The 22,559-nt window shown below is 38.9% G+C and overlaps 2 protein-coding genes across 6 annotated transcripts in view; one reads left to right on the top strand and one right to left on the bottom strand.

Annotated features, from left to right (window-relative positions):
- Window positions 1–22,559, bottom strand: part of GALNTL6 (polypeptide N-acetylgalactosaminyltransferase like 6) — a 958,556-nt gene that overhangs the window by 79,123 nt on the left and 856,874 nt on the right. For all 5 annotated transcript variants that reach the window (XM_042842096.2, XM_065596587.1, XM_042842097.2 and 2 more), the window contains one exon: window positions 6,800–6,917. In XM_042842096.2, the coding sequence (XP_042698030.1) occupies window positions 6,800–6,917 (118 nt within the window). The remainder of the gene's footprint in view (window positions 1–6,799; window positions 6,918–22,559) is intronic.
- Window positions 1–22,559, top strand: part of LOC101938927 (uncharacterized) — a 220,700-nt gene that overhangs the window by 155,599 nt on the left and 42,542 nt on the right. The gene's annotated exons all lie outside the window — the stretch shown is intronic.

Raw genomic sequence — 22,559 nt, 5'->3', positions numbered from 1 at the left:
TAACAGCTGTCCTGTGTACAGTACTATAAAATCCCTCCTGGCCAGAGACTCCAAAATCCTTTTCCCTGTAAAGGGTTAAGAAGCTCAGGTAACCTGGCTGGCATCTGACCTAAAGGACCAATAAGGGGACAAGATACTTTGAAATCTTGGGGGGGGGGGGGGGGGCAAGGCTTTTGTTTGTGTTCTTTGTTTGGGAGGGCGTTCGCTCTCGGGACTGAGAGGGACCAGACATCAATCCAGGTTCTCCACATCTTTCTAAACAAGTCTCTCCTATTTCAAACTTGTAAGTAAATAGCCAGGCCAGGCGTGTTAGTTTTCCTTTGTTTTCTCAACTTGTAAATGTACCTTTTACTACAGTGTTTATCTTTGTTTGCTGTACTTTGAACCTAAGACTAGAGGGGAGTCCTCTGAGCTCTTTAAGTTTGATTACCCTGTAAAGTTATTTTCCATACTGATTTTACAGAGATGATTTTTACCTTTTTCTTTAATTAAAAGCCTTCTTTTTAAGAACCTGATTGATTTCTCCTTGTTTTAGATCCCAGGGGGGTTGGAACTGTATTCACCAGGAATTGGTGGGAGGAAGGAGGGGAATGGTTAATTTCTCCTTGTTTTAAGATCCAAGGGGTTTGGATCTGCATTCACCAGGGAATTGGTGAAAGGTTTCTCAAGGCTTCCCAGGGAGGGAATCCATTGGGAATGGTGGCAGCGGGACCAGAGCTAAGCTGGTAGTTAAGCTTAGAAGTTTTCATGCAGGCCCCTACATTTGTACCCTAAAGTTCAAAGTGGGGATACAGCCTTGACAGGCCCATTTCACACAAACATACACCCCCTGGCAACCCCGTCAAGATAACTGCCTTCATTTTCAGTTCTTGGAGCCATTGAGATTTTACAGATTTGAGCAACAACTTAACTGTTGAGATGTGAGACTGGCATTTTAAGTTGTTTATTGCATCGTGTGTAGTGAAAATATATATTTGCGTGGCATTTGTAATTTGCTTTTTATTAAATATCTAACTGGAGTGCTATGAAAGGGCTAATTGATAGTTTCACATAGAACAGATTACACTGAAGAATTTTTCTGTAGAAAGACCTACCTCCAGTTACATTTCTGAACATACGGTTTATTGGACAATAATGGTTCCAACATAAACCTAGCTGTCTTATTTGATCAATGTGGATTGTGGATATAGAAATATTCCTTGTATATTTTGCAGCATTTGTGTGCAGTAAAGCCACAGGCATTGAAAACTCCCCAAAATTAACTAATTAGTATCACTAATTGTGACTAATTAAGTGCCTCCCAGGTGATGGGTTTGATGCCATGGATCAGATGATAGCATGCAGACCACCTGGTTCTTGGCTTAAAAGACTAAGAAGCAGCTCAGAGAGAGAAAGCACTGCGGAGAGCAAGTTGGTTCCTGCAGATGAGCCTAGGTCAGGGGAAAGGATGTGGCTAGAGATCCTGCTGGAGCTATTTACAGTGATGGGCAGAAGCCTTAAGAGAAGCAGAAGCCTTAGGAGGAGGAGGATTGAGGAAATGCCAGGCAGCAGGACCTGGGATTTGTGAAAGAACTTCACAGTCCAGCAGGAGGCCAAGAAATTGTAGAGCTGGAGAAAGATTTTAGTTCAGTAACATTTGGACTGTGAAGTTTTAATAAAGCAGATTCCAGATTACAAGAGTCTCTATGCAATTTTAAGAAGTCCAAGAAGGGGAAACTGAGGCAGCAGTGAGATTCAATGCTTTCATAGTGCTAGTCTGAGTTATACCTTAGTCTAAGCAGTGGTGTTAATTCTTTGCTTTCATGTGCACTAAATTTGCTCACAAAACTAAATAAATAGTTCTAAAATAGTGAAGGTATAATCATGAAATGTTAGTTTTATGATGTGTTTCAAATAAAAATCGTTGAAAGGACTGTACATATACTGTACATTTCCAAGGCTGATTCTGGCCTATTCCAGCTAGTAAGAGGAACAGCTTCCTGGAAGCCCATTCCTAGCTCTATCTATACTAACTAAGGAAACTTTGCAAAAATCCTCTGACTATTCCTAACATTATTTCAGGGGTGCCAGAATTGGGATCTCTGCTGTAAATGGCCACTGGCTGCTGCCAGCATTTTAAACACTAGGTTGAAAGCCTGGCCTTAATAAAATCAGTGGGAGTTTTGCCATTAGGTTCAACAGGAGCCGAAATTCAGCCAGGGTCAGTTAGATCTGCTCTTAGCAGGGTTCGAGAAAACAGTCCTTAAAACATCAACATCAGCCAATGACCGGTGTACACAGGAGTTCCCAATGTTGCTTCTGGAGCTGAACCAGTGTTAACTATGTTGGGAAGTTATTGCAAAAATTCCCAGAATATAGGAGGCTCCTGAATGGCAGGACACTACAGTAAAGCAGGGGAAAAGAAAGTGAGACAGTATGATATAGTGTATTGAATGCAGGCTTGGGAACCAGGAACTCCAGAATTCAAATAGTGAATCTATCACCAACTCACTTCCCTTTATGGTATCATTTAATTACTCTGTGCCTATGGTTCATTTAAAATGAAATTATTAGTACTTATTAGCTCACAGGGACACTGTATGGATTAGTGAGTGTTTTTTTTTGAAAAAACTCAAATCACTATGGAATAGATTGTGATAGTCTTACTCATTATGAGTAGGTTTCAGAGTAGCAGCCGTGTTAGTCTGTATCCGCAAAAAGAACAGGAGTACTTGTGGCACCTTAGTCTCTAAGGTGCCACAAGTACTCCTGTTCATTATGAGTAGCATCTTATTCCACAAGTGGTCCCACAGAAATGAATAAGACCATTAGTAAAGTTCTACTTAATATAAACAAAAATATCACAATCTGGTCTTATATACATGCTAGTTACTATTATTGGGTCCCATTATTGAGTTAGGCTAAATATACAGGGAAAACAGACATGGCTCTTAAAAAGACTGAAAATTATTGGGGGAAACACTTTTAAAACACAAAACACTATGCTGCAACTCGGCAAACAATTTTATGATTGTCAATATCCACAAGTAGTGAGAGTTTGAGCAATTCACAAAGCCCTAAATCCTGGCATCATTGAAGTCTGTGAGTGCTTTCAATGAGGCCAGTATTTCACCCTAAAAATTTCCTTCACTCTGTGATTTAGGATGTCCAGTCATAGCTTACAGTGTTTTTTGTAAGGAAATGCATTTGTCTTTTATCTTATGAAGATTTTGGACATTTATTTTGGAAATGACTATCTCAAGGCTCTGTTCTACTAACAGATGTAAATATAGGAAACACAGCACTTTCCTACTGGTTATTGAAAAGACGCATTGTTAATCTGTCTAATTCCAGCAGTTCGCTAGCTTGATGTGTATCACATGATGAAGAGTATCAGCAGGAGTCTCTATATCTTTTTAATTCAAAAATGATCTTGGGTTTATACTGTCAGAAAAATATATTATTTGTTATTAAAAAAATTAATCTGGAGACTGTTTTCTGAAGAGTTAATATGTATAAGACATAAGAGGCATGGTTCCCTCTCCCCCCAGAACCACCAATTATGCTGGTACACTCTGATTCTGAAATGGTGGTTAATCAACATGATATCAGAGCTGTGATAACTTCCGCCATCTGTGATGGTGTTACACTGAGACTGACACTAACAAAAGGGAACCATGTTGCCTCCTGCAAACCAAGAAACAAGTCAGGCAAACTTTAAAAAATCTGAGTGATTACAAAGCCTTATTCAAACTGATTTATAAATAATACATAGGGATCACTTCATCTGTCACTGAAATTAGAGATGGGCCTGAACCAAACCTCCAGATCTGAACATCTCAAAATATGGGAAAATTCAAATTTGACTCCATATCTTCAACTTTGTGACCTTTAACTGACATGTAGTCAAGTTTGAGGTGAAACCTGACAGTTGTTTAACAACACACAGCAATATTACAGAGCAGTTTGGGACAGGAAGTGCAAAGAATGCTGTATCTAGTTGACACTTAAGGGGAAACTGTAGGTAGGCTAAATATAATTACTCAAACTGGAATTTGTCCAGGATACTCTCTGTACTCTCATTAAAGATCCCACAGAACTTTTGACAATCACAAATTGTCAGAATGTCAGGCTTAAATCTCATGCAACAGTTGGCATCTGTGGGACACATCACTCCCAGTAACGTCATGTTTCGCAGCTATTAGTTCAATACTGACTTCTAGAGAAAAATATTCCTGACTAAGGACCTGATCCAGCAAAACGTCTGTGTGCTGAAGTCAATGAGACAGGTTCAGTACCAAACACATACATCATTGCAATACACAAATCTTTTATCCACATGCTGACTGGTCTTGACACTGCTTAGCTGTGAGGAAATCATAACCCTGAGATCATAGATGTAATAGAGAGAGACAGCAAATCAAATTAGTATATCAAGTAGTTTTAGAATTTTTATTTTCACTTGTTGGAATGTTTGAGGTTTGTTTTGTAGAATTCCTATTTATTCCTGCCCATAGAATATTTGTGTTGTAATAAATTATCCAATAATGCTCAAAAACTGACCAACTCCAAGGCTGCTTTTTGCTTTCAAGATTAATTGGGGCTTATTTTCCAATGTTCCCAATCATGAGTACTAATATGTCTACTCTACTGCGGTAAGTCAACCTAAGTTATGCAACTCAAGCTACACGAATAATGTAGCTGGAGTCGACGTAGCTTAGGTAGACTTACTGTAGTGTCTACACTGTGCTGGGTCGATGGAAGAGTGTCTCCCGTTGACTTACCTTACTCTTCTCGTTCAGGTTGGAGTACCAGGGTTGACCAGAGAGCAATCTGCGGTTAATTTGGTTGGTCTTCACTAGACCCGCTACATTGACCCCTGGTGCATCGATCGCCGGAGCGTCGATCCAGCGGTAGTGTAGACATAGCCTCAGTTAATGACCTATATATCAAAAAGTATTTCTCTGTTGCTTTCTCTCTCTCTACTGATCTTATTTTTCCTTTCACTATTCCATGGAAAGCAGGAACCTTTCTGCTTTTGTTGAACATCCACAAACAGAAAGTTGTTATTCCTTCTAGCCAAATGCTACAAAATCCTGTTTAAAGTGTTTTTTAATGCTAATAAGGAGGGACAGGGAACCTAAGGTCAATATACAGTAATGAGATGAATGAGGAGATATGACTGAAATAGGACCCAGTGTGACATAGCTGTTTCCAAAAAATCTGTTGCTCGAACAAAACAGTCTGGGTCAATTTAGTATCTGAACTTCCAGTGCCGTTACCATGGTTTCTACACAAAGAGGAATGGACTGCATTCCAATTTTATTCTTCACAATGACAAATAACAGGAACATGGGAAATGGTCAAATAAAATCTTATGTGAGCCTGGCAGAGATGTGACAGATACTACTGGAGTTTACATTTGTTTCTGAAATAACCTGACTATACAGAATGCAGATTGATGTATCCGAACAACCTGTCCATCCATTTATCTTGTGAGTTTCTCTTGCCCTCCAATCTCATTTTGCTCTCATATAAAACTGATTCAAACTAACATGATAGCAACACAGTTATGCAAGTCATTTAGCTGTTCCTGAGAATACCCATTAAAAACAGCCTAGCAGTTGGGAGTACAGACTTGCTTATCTTCTGTGCATTTAATTCAAGACTTTACTCTCTCCAGAATTGAAACTCAGATGTAGCTAGGTGTACAATGTAGTCTATGACTTATTTACTATATTTCTTCTGTTGTAAATTGGGGGTATGCTTTCTGGAAGTTTAGAATTAGGCTGGGAAAATCCTGAAGCTAAATGTAAACTGTAATGTTGATACAACGAGGAGTCCTTGTGGCACCTTAGAGACTAACAAATTTATTTGGGCGTAAGCTTTCGTGGGCTAAAACCCATTTCATCAGATGCATGGAGTGGAAAATATAGTATATTCTCAATGTAGAATAGCCCACTTCCACCTTAATTAAATTGGCTCGTTAGCACTGACCCCCCACTTGGTAAGGCAACTTCTATCTTTTTCATATGCTGTGTATTTATACCTCTCTACTGTATTTTCCACTCCATGCATCTGATGAAGTGGGTTTTAGCCCACGAAAGCTTATGCACAAATAAATTTGTTAGTCTCTAAGGTGCCACAAGGACTCCTTGTTGTTTTTGTTGATACAGACTACCATGGCTACCACTCTAAAACCTGTAATGTTGATGTGTCATTTGACTATTCCCTGAAACTCTAGCTGCAAGTAGAAAGTTATTATGGTGAAGAGGCTAAAAGGCAAAGTCTTTAATTCTTTGGGTACCTTATCTTTGAACATAATGCATAAAATTTTCTAAATTAGGTACATTTGCATACACATACTTAATATATGCAAGTAACTGATGTGCTTGTGGAAGTTAATATGGCTGCCAACTAGACATGGGCAAATAAGTGACTTATGCACACACAAAAATGCATGCACACACTCAGAGGATATGCGTGCACATAACCTAGGCATATGCAAAAGCAAATATACAAGTAGCGGATCATGGGATATTGAAAATCTGGCCTGAAATATGCAATTATTTGACTTTTGTATGGCCTCAGGGATCTATGGCATGCATTTTCCACTGAAAGTAGTGGAAACTCCTTATAAAACAAAGGAATATTGTAGAGTATGAGATCAAACTATGGAGCAACAGGCAGTATGAATAAAGGCAATGTGACGATAACAAAGCGCATGGCAAATCCGGGTTCAGATAACTAAAACCCAAACCTTTAGAGTCATACCAAACAGAATAAGTAAGTATTAAATGGCAGTGACTTGATGACTTACCTTAAAGGAGATTTCATACTGCTCTCCTCCCCATATTTCTAAGCCTGGATCATAGCCACCGAGCTCCCAAAACCACTCTCGGTCAACAGCAAACAGACCTCCAGCCATAACAGGAGACCTGAGGAATAATTAAAACAAATTGTAAATGACAGGCACCATCATGTCATGCTTGAAAAACTGAGAAGATCAACAATGTACATTGACAGATAATGATGAGGCTGCTAGCAATTGTCAGTATAGGTTTGTGTGTGTGGGAGGGTGGTGGGGTGGGGATAGATGTCAGGTTGTTTTAAATTGCTGGAGAAAGGTGGATCCTAAATCAAAGTTTAGTGACTAATCTCTCAGAAATCATCATCTAGAGCTACTTTATCCTGTGATGCTTAGATACTGCTGCAGTTGAGAGCTATTTTATGAAGAAGAATATAGCGTGTTAGAACATGGCAGACATCTTTTACAAAGAAGTTTATTATTAATCAATTCAGCTATATTTGCTAAATCAAGATTTATTATTTTTTTTTTGTAGGAAAAGGACTCAGGAAACATGCAAAAGTGCTTCATGTAATTCCCAGATTCCATATGTAGTTATGCCCTTTTGAACCTTCCCATTCCCTCCCCCCATTAATATGTGAGAAAAACAGGTCAGTTCATTTCAGTTTCACAATTGCTCTCTTAAAGAGAACAGAACAGTGAAGGGGCCTGGCTACAGAGCAGTGACAGTAGTTAGGGGCAAAACATCTGCTTGAAATTTGTCCCACATTAATAATTTACCTCTCAGGCGAATACCTCCGTTTTTTTTTTTTTTTGGTGAATATTCACATGAATAAATTAACTGAATTTTCTTTAACTGTTTTCTCACCCCTTTGTGTTCACTTTCCATAGATGATAAAGCAAATGAGTTTACAGGAAGGAAGTTTTAAGTTAATATTAGAGAATATTCATGGAAAAGTGAGTTTTAAATTCACAAACATGAGTATTTGTACTGGAAATCTGACAGTAAGAGTTAACTCATCCAGTCAAGGAGCAGAGTTCCTGATTCTCCAGTATGTCTGAGTGCATAGGCAGTCAGAGGAAATCAGCAACGGCTCCCAGATTCTGGCCACTGGTCATCGTGGAAGTTAGAGTAGAAGGGGGCCTTACTCTTACTTCTGTTATATGTGTAAGTTCAGAGCATAACCCAGCAAGGCATCACATATAGTGGAACTCTGATCCATCATCCCCTCTTACTTCATTTTTCCACAGAGCACTTTCCCTCCCCCTTATGCCACGGCAGGAAGAGCTTTACAGTGGCAGAGCATTCCCCTACAAATGGTATTCTGAAAGCATAATAGAAAATGATTCTCTCCTCTATGTTAGAGATAATGAACAAAGGGATGGATAGATGTTTTATCTTTTGCTTCCACTAATCAATTTGGTTTTGTGCAGTGTTAAATTCTTAAGATTAAATTACATTGTGTATTAATTATTCTGTAAATTATAAGAAGTTGTAGTGGGAAGCCCTCTTTTTTAAAAGACAAAAAGTAAGGTATTTCCCCAGACAACACATTTTTCAAAGTAGTTAGTAGCTCTTTTTGAAAAAAAGATTCAATAGTTAGCTGGTGAAGCCACATCCTATAACATACTCTGAATAGGAATGGGCTTTTTACTTTTATTGACATTTTGTACCTCAAATATTGACTGTCTTTCCCACAAATGAATAAATCCAGTGAAATCTTATTAGGAACCTTCCTCTGGGGTTTTTCACTACTATAATACATTTTCAACTCCAACCAAAAGTAATTCTAATTACAACAGGTCCTTTGTGACTTCAGGTTCAAAATAATCAAAACACCATGTCCACTTACAAAGTGGAACTTGCACGAAGGAAGCTTATAACTCGATCTTTACTAGCATGTGAAACGAAGCCTCAGAAATCCCTGGGGGGCGGGGGCACACAGGCTCTTTATGCTTTTATTCAAGTATCTTTGATGACCATTCCTCTGGACACAGTGAAAAAGGCAGCCTCCCCCCTCATGATTCAAAGAAGCCAATCAGATTTCATTTGTCTAATTAGGGACTTCAAGTTGGGAAATAATTGGCAGGCATTTACTGTACAAATGATACTGTGCAACAAGAGCTTATATACAGACTTTACAACTATAACATAGGATAAAACCTGCTTGTTTCATAGATGCTGGTTCATTAAAGTTCACAACGTTTATTATAATTAGGCAAACTACTAAGAAAGAGATTGGAACAGCATAATTTTTGGCATTTATTCTTTAAAAATCAATATTTCATGCCATTTGCTCTCTGATCATTACTCCACAGCATATCTTGATATTTGCTGCCTTGCAAAAAGATTTGATGGAAGAGGCCCGATAAGGACAGCTCTCTAGTTTTCACTGGAGTGGGACCAGCAATGCAGCAGTTAGAACATGATCACTTGGTACAGTGTGTGCCCCATTTCAGCAAGCAACTGCTAAAGAATGAGCTCTAAATTGTCTCCAGAATTGTCTCCTGAAGACAAAAGAGCCTGATCCCACAGCCCTTACTGAAATGAAAAGTCCCTTTTGTAATCAGTAGGGTTACTCAGATGGTTAAAGGTGGCAGTATTGGACCGAGGAAAAGAGAATCTCTTGTCAACTGAAATTTTTCAGGCAGGACTGTCAACTATGAAACTACATGTGTCTGTAGAATAAAGCTATTTAAATTAAATGTTTAATGAAACATTTCAAACAAATATAGTCCATATGCATCTGTGTTTGACAGGATTTTTTTAAAAACTGGCAGACACCTGGTGGACAGGAAGCAGAAACCTTACTGGGTCACTTGCATGCATGAGATTAATTCCAGCCTGGCTTCCCCTTCCCCCCTTGAACAGATTTTCACAGAACATAGCGAGGCAGGGTTGTGGACTGTAAGTCTTTCTAATTCCTCAGGAGCAAGACAACAAACTCTATAAGAGTAGCTTCTTAGGAAACAGAAAAAGGGCAACCTTGCACACACAGTCATTAGAGGGCTGAAGTTATAGTCTGGACAATTTTTTCCCCTTCAACTGTAATTCCTGGAGCTTAAGCCAATTGGTATGGTTTCCTCTTACTCATTCCAATCATGACCCCTGGATGGACAGCGTTCATATGCAGTGGTGGGCTTGGTATAAACATCTAGATAGCTTAGTGTGCTAACTAATTTCACTATCAATGTGGGCATCTTTGCGGGACATCCCTAACATCATGCATTAGGCTTTCTTTTGTCTCCCATCTCTTCTGGGAGTAATTGTGATAAACTACACCCCAGGGGAGCGATCTGCTGAAACCCACTGTTCCATCTAAATATGTATATCATTAATGCATATGAAGTTATGATCGTCACTAAAATATGCTGTGGGTTTGGGAAGTGCCCAGAAACTAGCTCCCTAAAGACAATAACCAGGGGGATAATCAACGCCCGGGCAGGTGTCGAACCATCATCAACAGCCATTGTCCAGCAAGGGAGTTACAATTCAATGACTCACTTGCACAAGGCCACACTAGGAGAATTGCTCAACCTTGCCCGGTAATTCAGCAATGCCCACCAGACATGCCTGAACTTGTGTTCTCTGAGCACATAGACCAGGGGTGGGCAAAATATGTCCCGTAGGCCGGATCCAGCCCATCTAACATTTCTGTCTGGCCTCCTCTGCCCCCTTGCAATTTCCGAGTCCGGGCTGCTAAAAGTCCTGCGGCACAGCAGGCTGCCTGCCAGCCGTGGCCCCACACCGCTCCCAGAAGCTGCTGCAGCGCTGCTGCTGGCATGTCTCTGCGTGCCCCTGGCGGGGGGGAGGGAGACGGCTCCGCGCACTGCCCCCACCCCCAGCACCATCCTCACAGCTCCCATTGGCCAGAAACCAGCCAATGGGAGCTGCGGGGATGGTGCTTGTGGGTGTGGGCAGTACACGGAGACCCTCTGACCCTCTCCCCCCAAGGGGTGTGCAGAGACATGCCAGCAGCAGCTGGCCGCAGCCACTTCCAGGAGAGGCGTGGGGCCACAGCATGAAGGCAGCCTGCCTGATCTCTGCTGTGCCGCTGGCCGGGAGCCACCTGTGGTAAGCACCTCCCAGCCAGAGCCTGCACCCATCACCCTCTCCTGCACCCCAACACTCTGCACCAGCCCCAAGCTCCCTCCTGCACCCAAACTCCCTCCCAGACCCTGCACCCCTCCATTAATATAGTAGAAATGTGCGGCCCGTGACTACTTACCAAAATTTGTGGAGTGGCTCCCCGTGAAAATGATTGCCCACCCCTAACAGAGTAAACGTATAAAACAGAACACAATGGCCATATGCTTGGCCTTCTCTCCTCCCCTGACCTATGCTGCAAACAACAAGAATGCTCGGAAGACTGAAGACTCCAACAGAGGAAACTGGCTCAAGTTTAAGAGACAAACCTGTATATTAAGGACTGTAAGATCCAGTGGGGTGAGAACATTGCTTGATCTTAATTCTGTCTAAGGTTTAGACTGCATGCTTAGATTTTCTTTTCTTTTGGTAACCACTCTGACTTTTTGCCTATCACTTAAAATCTTTCTTTTGTAATCATTACACTTGTTTTACTGTTTATCTTTAAAAAAATCTGCCTCTGGCATCATTCTATGCATTAAGTACCTGTAAAAAAATGATGGTTCATTGTGATTAGAATGGAACATAGGGCATTAATATAATATCACATGCCATATAGCACAGATGCTGGAGTCCAAGATTAGCAATGAAGTGGTTAACTTTCTTTCCAGGCCTCTTTCTGAAGCCTGGTATGTTTATAATTGTATCACATTGCATTCATTTAGAACACTTATTTTTTTCTGAGAGATGTTCACCAGTACCAGACATCTAAGTTCTACTTATATCTAACCAGAGCCTAACATCTCTTATTTTTTAAATCATATTTTTATACAAAAAAATCCTGCTCACTACTTTTGCTGATTTAATTTGGTTCTCACTACCATCAGAGACTTTTGTACAGTAATTCTTATATCCTCACTATGAATTGTTGCTTTAATGTTCATTCTCCCATTCTCTCCCTATTTGTGCATTAACAGTATTTGTAATTTATTAGTGAAAGTATTTTAGAGCCACTGTCAGACTTAGACAAACTTTAAAACAATTTATATTTTGTATAAAGCCCATTAAACAATCATATACTACTTCATTATTTTATCCCCTCCCCCTTCCATTGCTAATCAGCCAAATTCTAGAGTACAAACAGGAACTCTTTTCTGATCAGTGACCTGACTGTGTGCGTGTGTGTCTAGCTATTGCATTAATATATCCTATCACCAGACATAACTAAGACTTGCATTTTATTTAGTCCCTAGTAAACCCAAATTGACTACCCAGAATTCTGCTGCTTAAGGTCTCAATTCTGCACTGGGATCTCAAAGTTTAAGCATGTGCTTGCTGAATTGAGGCCCTAATGAGGATCCACACACTTTTGCAGTGTCAGGGCCTATTTATTTTTCCTGGCTGTTTCATTCATGGATAACGTATCTGCCGCCTGTGACCATTCGTCACTATGGGAGAAATTCTCATGTCACACTTTGGATTGTGACATCACTGAACACAGTTTTCAGGATGCAAACTATAAAGGAGAGATCTTACTTATATAAACTTACTATTTGTAATTATAGATGATGGAAATATGATAATAATGTAACATGATTTAAAAATGTAACAATGAATTTTTATATTATCTAACAGTTTCTGTAACATACTAGTGTCTTCCATTATTTATAGCTCCATTCAGTCTAACCACCTTGCAATTTTCTTTCTCATACCATTATCTCAATAATTTGGGTAAATGCATTTTTTAAAGCTGCAGCTGTAACATTATGCCCATTTCAAGGGTATTCCCTATGTTTCAACCTGTAGCAAATTTTCAGTCCAATGAACTCTCTTGCCTCTTATTTCTTGACTTTGTACATTTCACAACAATAAGTTCCAGAGTGGAACATAACAAATATATTCTGAAAGTCAAGGCATAAATGGTGTCAGTGTCTGTTATATCTCCTGAGTGTATTTTGGAAACAATAACCTCAAAGAATTCTACAAGTTAATAGACTGTCACAAAGCATGTCAACTGTGCAAGGTAAGAAGCTGCCATAAATTCAGTGTGCTGCCAAGTCCCATAAATGAGGTTGGAAGATGCAATTTTGAGGAATTTAAGCAGCCTAAAACCTCCCATACTGACTCCCCATTTTTGATATTACATATAAATCACCTTTCTGTACATGGATGCAATTAGATAAGAAACACAAGGTCTGATTCTTATCACACTGACCTTACACTAGTGTAATTCCATCAACCGCAATGGAGTTACTGTCATGCCTAGCACTGCCTAATTCTAATTTGGCTCTTTCTATGCATCCTCATTATTGTTTCCTTCTCCTTCAATTTAATAGTTGAGTTCCATTAATTCTCACTCTAAAATAATGTTTATTTGTGAATTTCATACTTGTGAAAAGATGCTGTTATAATAGCCTTGAAGAATGGATACCTCTAGGAACAGGATCTGGAAGGGATAGGCAGCAGCCACACAAACTTTCCTATAGTGCCCTTGCCACTGTGCCTCAGACTTGACCTGAAAGATACACCGCTAAGAGTGGGAAGGTAGCTCAGTTTCCATACCCATGTAATCGACGGCATCTCTACTAAGACTGCCAACACGAACTCATATTGGTGCCAGTTATGCCATAAACTTGCCTACTAGGAACAGAGAACTGAATAAACATGATAAAACTCTGCATTTATACAGTGACTTTCATCTAAGACTATTAAAGTACTTTAAAAACATCAATTGATTTAACCCATGATAGCTTTGTGAGCTGTTATTTCAAACTCACTGTACTTAATATTAAGTAAACATTAAATAAACATTGTGGTTACTTTGGCATTTCAATAAATACTTTGGAATTATAAACACTAAGAAACCAGGAATTCTCTTACATAACCTATCACTTATATTCAGTAGAACACTGCTGCAATGTGTAAAAGTCAAGCTTAGGTTTCTTTAATTAGAATTTAATGAAAAACTAATTATACATATATATACAAACTCATGTATACACACACAGAGAGAGTAAAAGCAATCAAAAAGCAAGCTTAAATATATGTACTCATTCATATGCACGTGTATATATTAATATTTTTAAGGAACTGTAAAAGCAATAACTCAAAAAACTGTAACTGATCTAATATGAATGTCAGTCCATCCTCCTGCTCCACCAAAGGCAGAGAGTGTAAAGAAGAGAAGAAAGTCCTTGAGGTGTGAGTTATAAATATTTTAAAGCCTCGTTTTAACAAGGCTTCTTTGTATATTTTTCCTAGCATGGAGCCCACAGTGGATAAACTTTTAAGTTATGCTTTGAGTTGGTGTAAAAGATTCCTGACAAAGTCATACCTTGCAGTTGAACCACAATGAGAAATCTAAATACAAAGTATGGGGCATTAAAAAAAAATTAACAGAAATAGTCCTCTAAGTGAAACTGTACCTGGACTTGGATCCTGGTTCTTCTTAATTTACAATATTTTTTTTTTTATCAAATGAAATCATTTGTCAGGGTTGTTCTCTGTGAAAATATCAACTTTGAAAATTAAAGAAAATTCCACTCGAGGCAAAATATTACACGCTGTCCAAAACTGAGAACGTACATTTAGGCCTCTTTTTGAAAGAGTTCAGTGTGAGACATGTCTGAAACTAAACAGCTATTTTTGGAAAAGATACAATCTTCCCCATCTTCTCAGAAGGAAAAATTATGTTAGATTTTGCTTAAAAAGCTGACTCAAGGTCAAAAAACCAGCAGAGAGATTCTGTGTATGCATTCTTCATAGCCACAGAATCTCAGAAACCTGGCAAGTTGCCCTTCTTTGTTCTTGTAAAAATCCAATTATTTACATTATGAAAGGGGACTCCATAGGTCAAATAGGAGGCACAAATGAGGGACATGGTGCAACTGTAAGTCTCTTCTCTATTCCCCGAGGGGTACATTGAGCTGGAATTTTAAAGCTAGGCCAATGTTCTGCTTCAGTTCACATCTTGGTTTTTTTAAACAGGAATAAAGCTGTTCTAGCTAACAAGGGAGTCTATATGTATAACAAGTGATACTTTGTGCCAAACTGACATCTTAATTGAGATTAAACTTCTATCTTCAAAGGAAAAGTAAGGCCAGCTATATATACTCTAGGTTATCCATACAGGTTGTACAGTAGCTCTAACACCACCTAATAAGTCCTAAGGAATAACGATAGTTCAATATATTCCATCAATATTTTCAAGCAAATGCACTAAGAATATATAGGGATAGTAGGGCAACAGAATTAATATCCATTTACAATATCTATCCTCTTTGTAGACTTTAAATGAATAAACCAAAGAACTATCATCCTTGTCCAAGGCCTACTTTTGTTTATGTTATCAGTAGTTTCATAAGCAAAGCAAAGAAACATTTTGAGATTCTCTGTTAAAGATGGCTGTAGTGGGCTAGCTTCGTATGACTTTTCTCAATTCCCAAGGACTCCATACTTAGTGTTCTTCTCCTTTGTTTCCCTAAAATGTTCGAAGATAAATTATTATAACAGGTTCAATCAGCATGGAGAGTTTATTATTGAGTCATTCTTAATTATTGGTTTATTCCTTTAAAAAATTCTAATACTACAAATGTAATACAGTAACTCCTCACTTAACGTTGTAGTTATGTTCCTGAAAAATGCGACTTTAAGTGAAACAATGTTAAGCGAATCCAATTTCCCCATAAGAATAAATGTAAATAAGGGGGTTAGGTTCCAGGGAAATTTTTTTCACCAGACAAAAGACTATATTTTATTTATTTATTTATTTACACACACACACACACACACACACACACACACACACACACACACACACACAGAGAGTATAAGTTTTAAACAAACAATTTAATACTGGTATACAGTGATGATGATTGTGAAACTTGGTTGAGGTGGAGGAGTCAGAGGGTGGGATATTTCACTTACTGCTAAATGATGAACTAGCAATTGGCTGAGCCCTCAAGAGTTAACTCTCTCACTCTAAGTGAGGAGTTACTATATGTTATGAATTTATCCTTCAGATAAATACATGGACCAGATTCTGAGCTATGCCTCTCAGGAGGTGCAGCACAAGGGGAACAGCCCAAAAAAGTGACTTTACATTTTTATGTAAATGTGACTTTTCACTCCCAGAATTCTAGGCTGCTCCAGGGGCAAGCATGTCTTCTCCCAACATCTGTCAATGGGCTTCTCCATAGACCAAAAGACTATGAGCATAAAATACTCCAGGCACACCCCGTCCCACTGTGGCATACACCTTGCTGCTTCATAGACCAAAAGAATATGAGCACAAAGGGATCCAGCCATGCCCCCTCCTACTCCTGGCATATCCCTGTGCTGCAGACAGGCCAGCATAATGTTGCCTAAGCAAGATCTACATGACCCCAGTGCTGAACGTATTCCCAGAGAGTTGTTTAAGATAGCTTGAAGGATCCTTTAGGGCAGTTAAAGCCACTGTAAAGGAGAGGCAGTGAAGCTAGGAATTTGGCCCTATTATTTTTCAGAGTACTGTCCATCCTAGATACTCTATTAGAAGAAATTCTCTGAAAGACAAACATTGAAGAGATTTGAATGACAAAACTCAAATATTCAATGAAATAGAAACACTTTCCCCTCCCCAACCTCCTCCTTCCCACAGTTTTCAGACCTAGCATCTCATTGCAAACCAAGGTTTTATGTGTGTGACAGTGAATATTATAGGGTGCAAACTTGTAAAGTCTATACTTAGTTGACCAAAGCAGAACAATGACAAGGGTTTTATTCCCGCCCACAATCATCTTGAATAATGAAGATTTTTAAAAAGTAGCCACACAGTTACAATATCATGCTCCTTTTCTTTAGAGAAATCCTTTTTAATGCTGCTGCTTCGCACACACTCTTGGATGGAATCAGCTTTTTCTTCAGGATCTCTTGAACATGCACACAGTGATACTGATTCAAGCAGACAGGGGCGTTACACTTTGCTAAGCAGATGAGACACACAGTAAATGATATGGCCTGTGATCTACCACGGAGGATGTCGATGAATATTATTCCTTTGATCAACCCATCCACAGTACTGTCAGCAACTGCACCCTCACTCCCCTTATATACACCTACTGCCCTAATGCAGGCTTCAGGGGAATGGGCATAAAAGGTAATTTTAATATTTTATTAACTCTAGTCTTTGGGGATTAATATGGAAGTCTGAAGCAGTTACATGGTGGCAAGGATGAAGACCAAAGCCTACCTAGCTTCATGTCTGTGCTACATAAAGGTGGTCATCCAGTTACCAGTGGACAGCAAGTTCCAGAGAATGCTGTAATTAGGTTGTGAAAAAGCAGCAAATATGATGAACTGAAGAGGCAGAAATGTGGCCAAAAGTAATTTGGGCTCCTGAAATGTGCTCTTGGCCTTATCCTTGCTATTTATTAAATCTCTATAATATACTATGTTACACTATAATGGAGGGTAATGGGGAAGCAGGCATACCCTATTATGGAGGGTAATGGGGAGGCAGGCACTTAACTATAATGAAATTAGATTCCTCCTTGCCTGCACCAGAGGCACAATGACATTTTCTTGTAAAAGCTGTGAAAGCAGTTTCTCAAAAATGGAATTGACAGAAAAACACTGGAATCCACTTCACAGTAAAGGATGAAGGAGCTGAAAGCTGATGAGATTGAGCACTTTGTTGTCCCATAGTAGTGTCTGCTTTTAATTCGATGTTGTAAAGATGGGCAGGCACTGCTGTGGAAACCAAAGGAAATGAACTTTCCTTTTTATCACTCCAGAAAAAGGGGAACTGCTTTCTCGTTCCTAGCGAATCAAAAGGAAACAAACACCCCCCCCCCCCCCCCCCGATAATAAAAATAAAATGAAAGCCAGGCATAGGGACATCTCTCTACACTTGCATAGGCTCATTTGTCATATATTAAGAACCCAGGAAAATTTGTCTTAGCAATATTATATGTTAGAGGGAGAGACAGAATCCATATTTTGATCTATGTATAAGAACACCTCTGAGAGTTAACTTCAGGATCCTGAGGTATTTCTGAAAGGCTTCCATTACCTTATTTTGTTCCTTCACTTAAATAATGATATCAAGTGTCTGATTTTTAGAATTTCTATGTGAATTTGTCATTCACTATAATAATATACAGTAACTGGTAACAAAACGTTCTGATGGCAAAAGAAAATCAAACAGCAGTTGCCATTAGAAAGTAAAAATTTACCAGTGGAGATACCACAGCTATCTCCTATTCTAAGTGTAGGGAAATAACACAGTGGCAGAGATACAATTGCTGCATTATTTATTGGTAACTGCTCACTTTTTAAATGTGACTGTGATGCTGTCTCACAGGTTGCCAGCAGGCTAATTCACTCACATGGTAATAGAAATCAAAGGAACATTAAAAGGTCATGGTGTGTTCAAACCAATTCACTTGTAAGATATAACTGTAGTGTGAAGCTTGGCTATCTCCTCTTGTTTATTTGCTCTTAGGCATGCCCGGTAGTAAATAACCCTAGATATAAAAAGATATGTTAGTCTGAGAATGAGAATTTACTTAGGGTGTAGAACTTCATGAATACTAATGAAGAATACTTGAATTGTTTCCACTTATCCATCCCTATTCTAATGAATGGTCAGCAATTACATTATATATATATTTATATATCACTGTAACTGGATTACTTGTGTATGCATATGAAGTAGAATGTTAATTTCAAAGCAAGGTTTGTTTCGTGTTCAACACTGGACATTCACAGCTCAATTGGCTGCTGTTACTCATTAAAACCCACCTGGGTGGAGATACCTGTCAGCTTGTTTGCTGTGGGCAAGATCTATAAATACTGGTTTAAGGTAATAATCCTTCATCTCGGAACTGCTTGGATTCTGAGGGGGGAACCCATAGCAATTGACAGAGGTCCCCAAAACCATTTTGGGAAGCCCTGGGAGACTTATGGAAAACTAGCAGTTTACTACATCGCTGCTTACAAACTTTAATTGCTAGGACACTGTGACAGTGACTACTATAGATCTAAAATTCAGAATATAGTGATTCTGATTCCAAACCAAAAGATCTTGGGAAGTTGGGACTAGACCTTCAGATGGTGTGTGTGGTACACACGCACACACATGCTCTCTCCCTCTCTCTAGTGTGTACACACACACACACACACATATTGCAATTGCATCTACATAGTTAAGTCAAGAGTGTTGGTCTAAGTGTCTTTTCAGATGGTAGAATCTAATGTAGCAAAGTAAAATCAGCAGGGTTATACTATGGATCTGGCCCCTGAAGACCAGATAATGATGAAGAGGAGTCTGCAATAATTTTCTGGCATGCTGGATAGCTCTGGCACAGGCTACTATGAAAATGAACTGAAATGAAGCATGTCAGTCTAAGAAATGACAAGAATAGCACCTATATGCTATATCATAACTGCCCTATATGTAGTGGAATATCTACAGCACATCCATAGTGAAATCTCTGCAAGGAATGTTGGGAACCGTAAACAATAATTAAGAAACCATACTACAAAATTATTATAGCTTATTAAACCTCAAAGCTCCATGTGTGTTCCTGTGTAGGAGCACAATGCAATGCTAGAATGCTATATAAATTCAGTAGTATTTGCAGAAAATATAATGATCTTTTTTTATGATTTAGCTAGACAAATAATATATAGCTAAAATAAATATAGATTTCTTTTAGCAAATGTTTGAAGAGCAGGGAAAATTGTGGGCAACCTGTTATCCTGATTCATTTCCAACTAATCCATTAGTGAAAGCCCCATTACTTTTAAATGTAGACTTTCAAAAAAGACATTTAAAACTAGACTTTAAAAAAAAGCACTGACAAACATCCTGTACAAAGCAATCAAGCATTGGCAGGGAAATGGACTGGATGATAATAGGTCTTTTAAAACGGGCTTACAGGTTCTATAACTATTAGGAGATACAAAAAGAACAAGAAGAGAAAATGATTGTGTTGTAACAAATTGGCCAAGGAAACTCCAGTTTCCATCACTGTTAGAACTGGCTTTACAGTCACCAGTGCACTATAGGCTATACACCAGGTCTCCTCCATCAAGGTCAAATCCTACATTATAACTGAGTGGCCCTCAATTTGAGTGCACAGTTGTTGAAAGGTAGGGCTCCATAAGGGAGGGATACTCAGAGACAGCAGTTAAGAATGTTATTTTATAGATAACCCCAAATATGGTAGGTGTTTCTAACAGGGCACCGTAAGGAAATCTTTCTGATACTGGTGCAAAGATAGTAGTAATAGCTCTTGTAAAGTCCAGGGATCAATTAAAGCTGCACACACTTAAACCAAGTCTGAATGTAACTCCAGCTCTTTCTAATGCTTAGACTTCATGCAAGGCTTCAATCTGAGCCTCAGTTACTTCACAGTCGAAGTTTGGTACCAAGCCATCACACAGCATAAATGCAGGAAGTACAGATTGGCTTCATAGCTCAGAGTTTAACTCTTCTAGGCAGTCAAACTGCTCAGGCTACCCAACCCAATGATCATGGAACCTCAATTTAATCCTCCAGGCACTCACACCATCACCATTTTTACTTTTCAGCACCACATCCTTAGTGTTCCTACTGGTCAAAGTGTAGTAGGTTCTATAGTGACAACTGCATGGGTCAGAAGGTGTTGAGTTAGGGGCTATTAGCTGAGGAAAAACTATCTTCCAGAAGGGCAAAAGCCTTCTTCAGGACCCTAAAGGACTTCCTCTCTAAGGGGAACATTAAGTTCCAGGAGCTCATTCTACCCTTGTTAAGTTCCATTCCCAAACACCTATGGAATGGCAGTGGTGCAAGTAGATCTTTTTAACTTCTGGATTTTGGGAGGGGAGTTCTACCTTTCTGCACTTTTCCCTATACTTCTGAGGGCCGCAGACACCTCTTGCTTTTTTGATTAGCTGCTAAAGTTTGCATATTTTTGCCTGCCACTGGAGACATCTATCTTTCTTTGTCTGGACAGGAGGCAGCTGGCTGAAAGACTTAGTCTCTCTCTTCCTTGATTGGGCAATACTGCAGGAAGTGAGTGCAGCAAACAACATATTAAGTTGCCCCACTCAGGAATCTCAAGACCTGGCTGAGGGGGCGGCGGAAGGGTTGCAACAGGAGAAAGAAGGAGAGCAAGAGCTGTAAGAGGTTTTCAGTAAGTGAAAAATGTCAATAACCATTTTGGGGAAAAACTGAAAATGGTAAATTTGAACACATTAAAATTAAATCCTATACATTTATTTATTTATTTAAATCCTATTTATATTTTTTCACAAAATACATTTTTATTTTTGACCAGCTCTAGTATTGATTTGTAAATACTGGCTGATTGTTTTTAAATTTTCAGCTTCCTTGTTTGCAAATGTTTTACACATTGCTCACTAGTTAAGATTTGTTGGATCACATGGTTATGGTTTTGCTCCCTGCTCCCTGAAGCTTATTAAGAAAGAGAGCACAGAATGTTGAATGCTAAAAAATGCATGTCAGGTACAAATTCATGCCATTTTTGGAATTAGCAGACATTTTCAAGAATACTTGGTGGGTGTCTATATACTGTAAAGAACAAATGGCATGACCCCACAAATAGCAGCAGATTGAATTTAAGTAATTTATTCATTAACATATTTGCAAAATATTTATTTCAATATTCAATCAGCTATATGCACGCACACACACACACACACACACACACATATATATATATATTCAAGAAAACAAAATCAATGGAGGATTTAAAAAAAAAATCACACACACACAAAACTAAATGCAATGAAACCAACTGAAACGTGAAAAACAAAAGACAAATGTTGTGATAAGCTTTGACAGCATCCCTTTAAAATCTTTTCTAGGGTTGTGAAGTTATAAAGAAAAAGCTCTTATAATTAAATAAATCAAATAAGATATCCCCCCCGAAAAAAAATCCTCCAACCCCCGAACATGTTCACTAGCTAGTTTTTTCCCCTCAGAGCTGTAATTTACAAGGCAACGTCATAGTACCGCTGCAATTACAGAAGATGCTATTCCATTAACAACTAGTGTTGGGAGAAAGCAGAAAAAAAAATAAACTAAAGAAGAAACCAAAAAAATCCTGTGTATCATTAAACAACCCCATTCATAATGGTGTTTGCTGTTTCAGTGATGAGGTGTTCTCTCTTATTGGAGGCAGAAAAGCTATACAGTCAAAACGAAGTTGTCTTTTGGGGTCAACTGAAGTGGACTCTTGACAAGGCCATTCAATCACTTATGGATGTACCTATTCCTGGAGGGCAAGACCTCCATTGGCAGTAAGATACAATTGCTTGGCAATGAATAAGAGAGAAAGAGAGCCTGAGTGCATTTCCTTAGAAAAAGGATGAGTCTAGCAGAGGTCAGCATTTTGTCTCTGTTCTGTTCCCAGAACACAGACAACAACTTCAGGCAAATCTGACACAGCATGCTCTGTACTAGTAATTCGCTTCCCTTGTACATCATCCTTTCTGTACTTATACCCTTTAGATACCCTCCTCTTAGTCTGAGAATGGTTCACATACCTGCATTTCCCAAGGTGACAACTTGATACAGTCCAACTCCCCATGTAGAAAAAAATATGAAATAACCTCTCTCTCCCTTTTCCACTATTGAGAAATTCACCTTGAGACTTGATTTCACTTCCTGCCAGACTTAATAGATTAGAAAGCAAT

The sequence above is a fragment of the Chrysemys picta genome, chromosome 5 (genome assembly GCF_011386835.1).
Source record: "Chrysemys picta bellii isolate R12L10 chromosome 5, ASM1138683v2, whole genome shotgun sequence".
Lineage (NCBI taxonomy): Eukaryota > Metazoa > Chordata > Testudines > Emydidae > Chrysemys > Chrysemys picta.
This window is presented reverse-complemented; position numbering and strand designations above follow the sequence as displayed.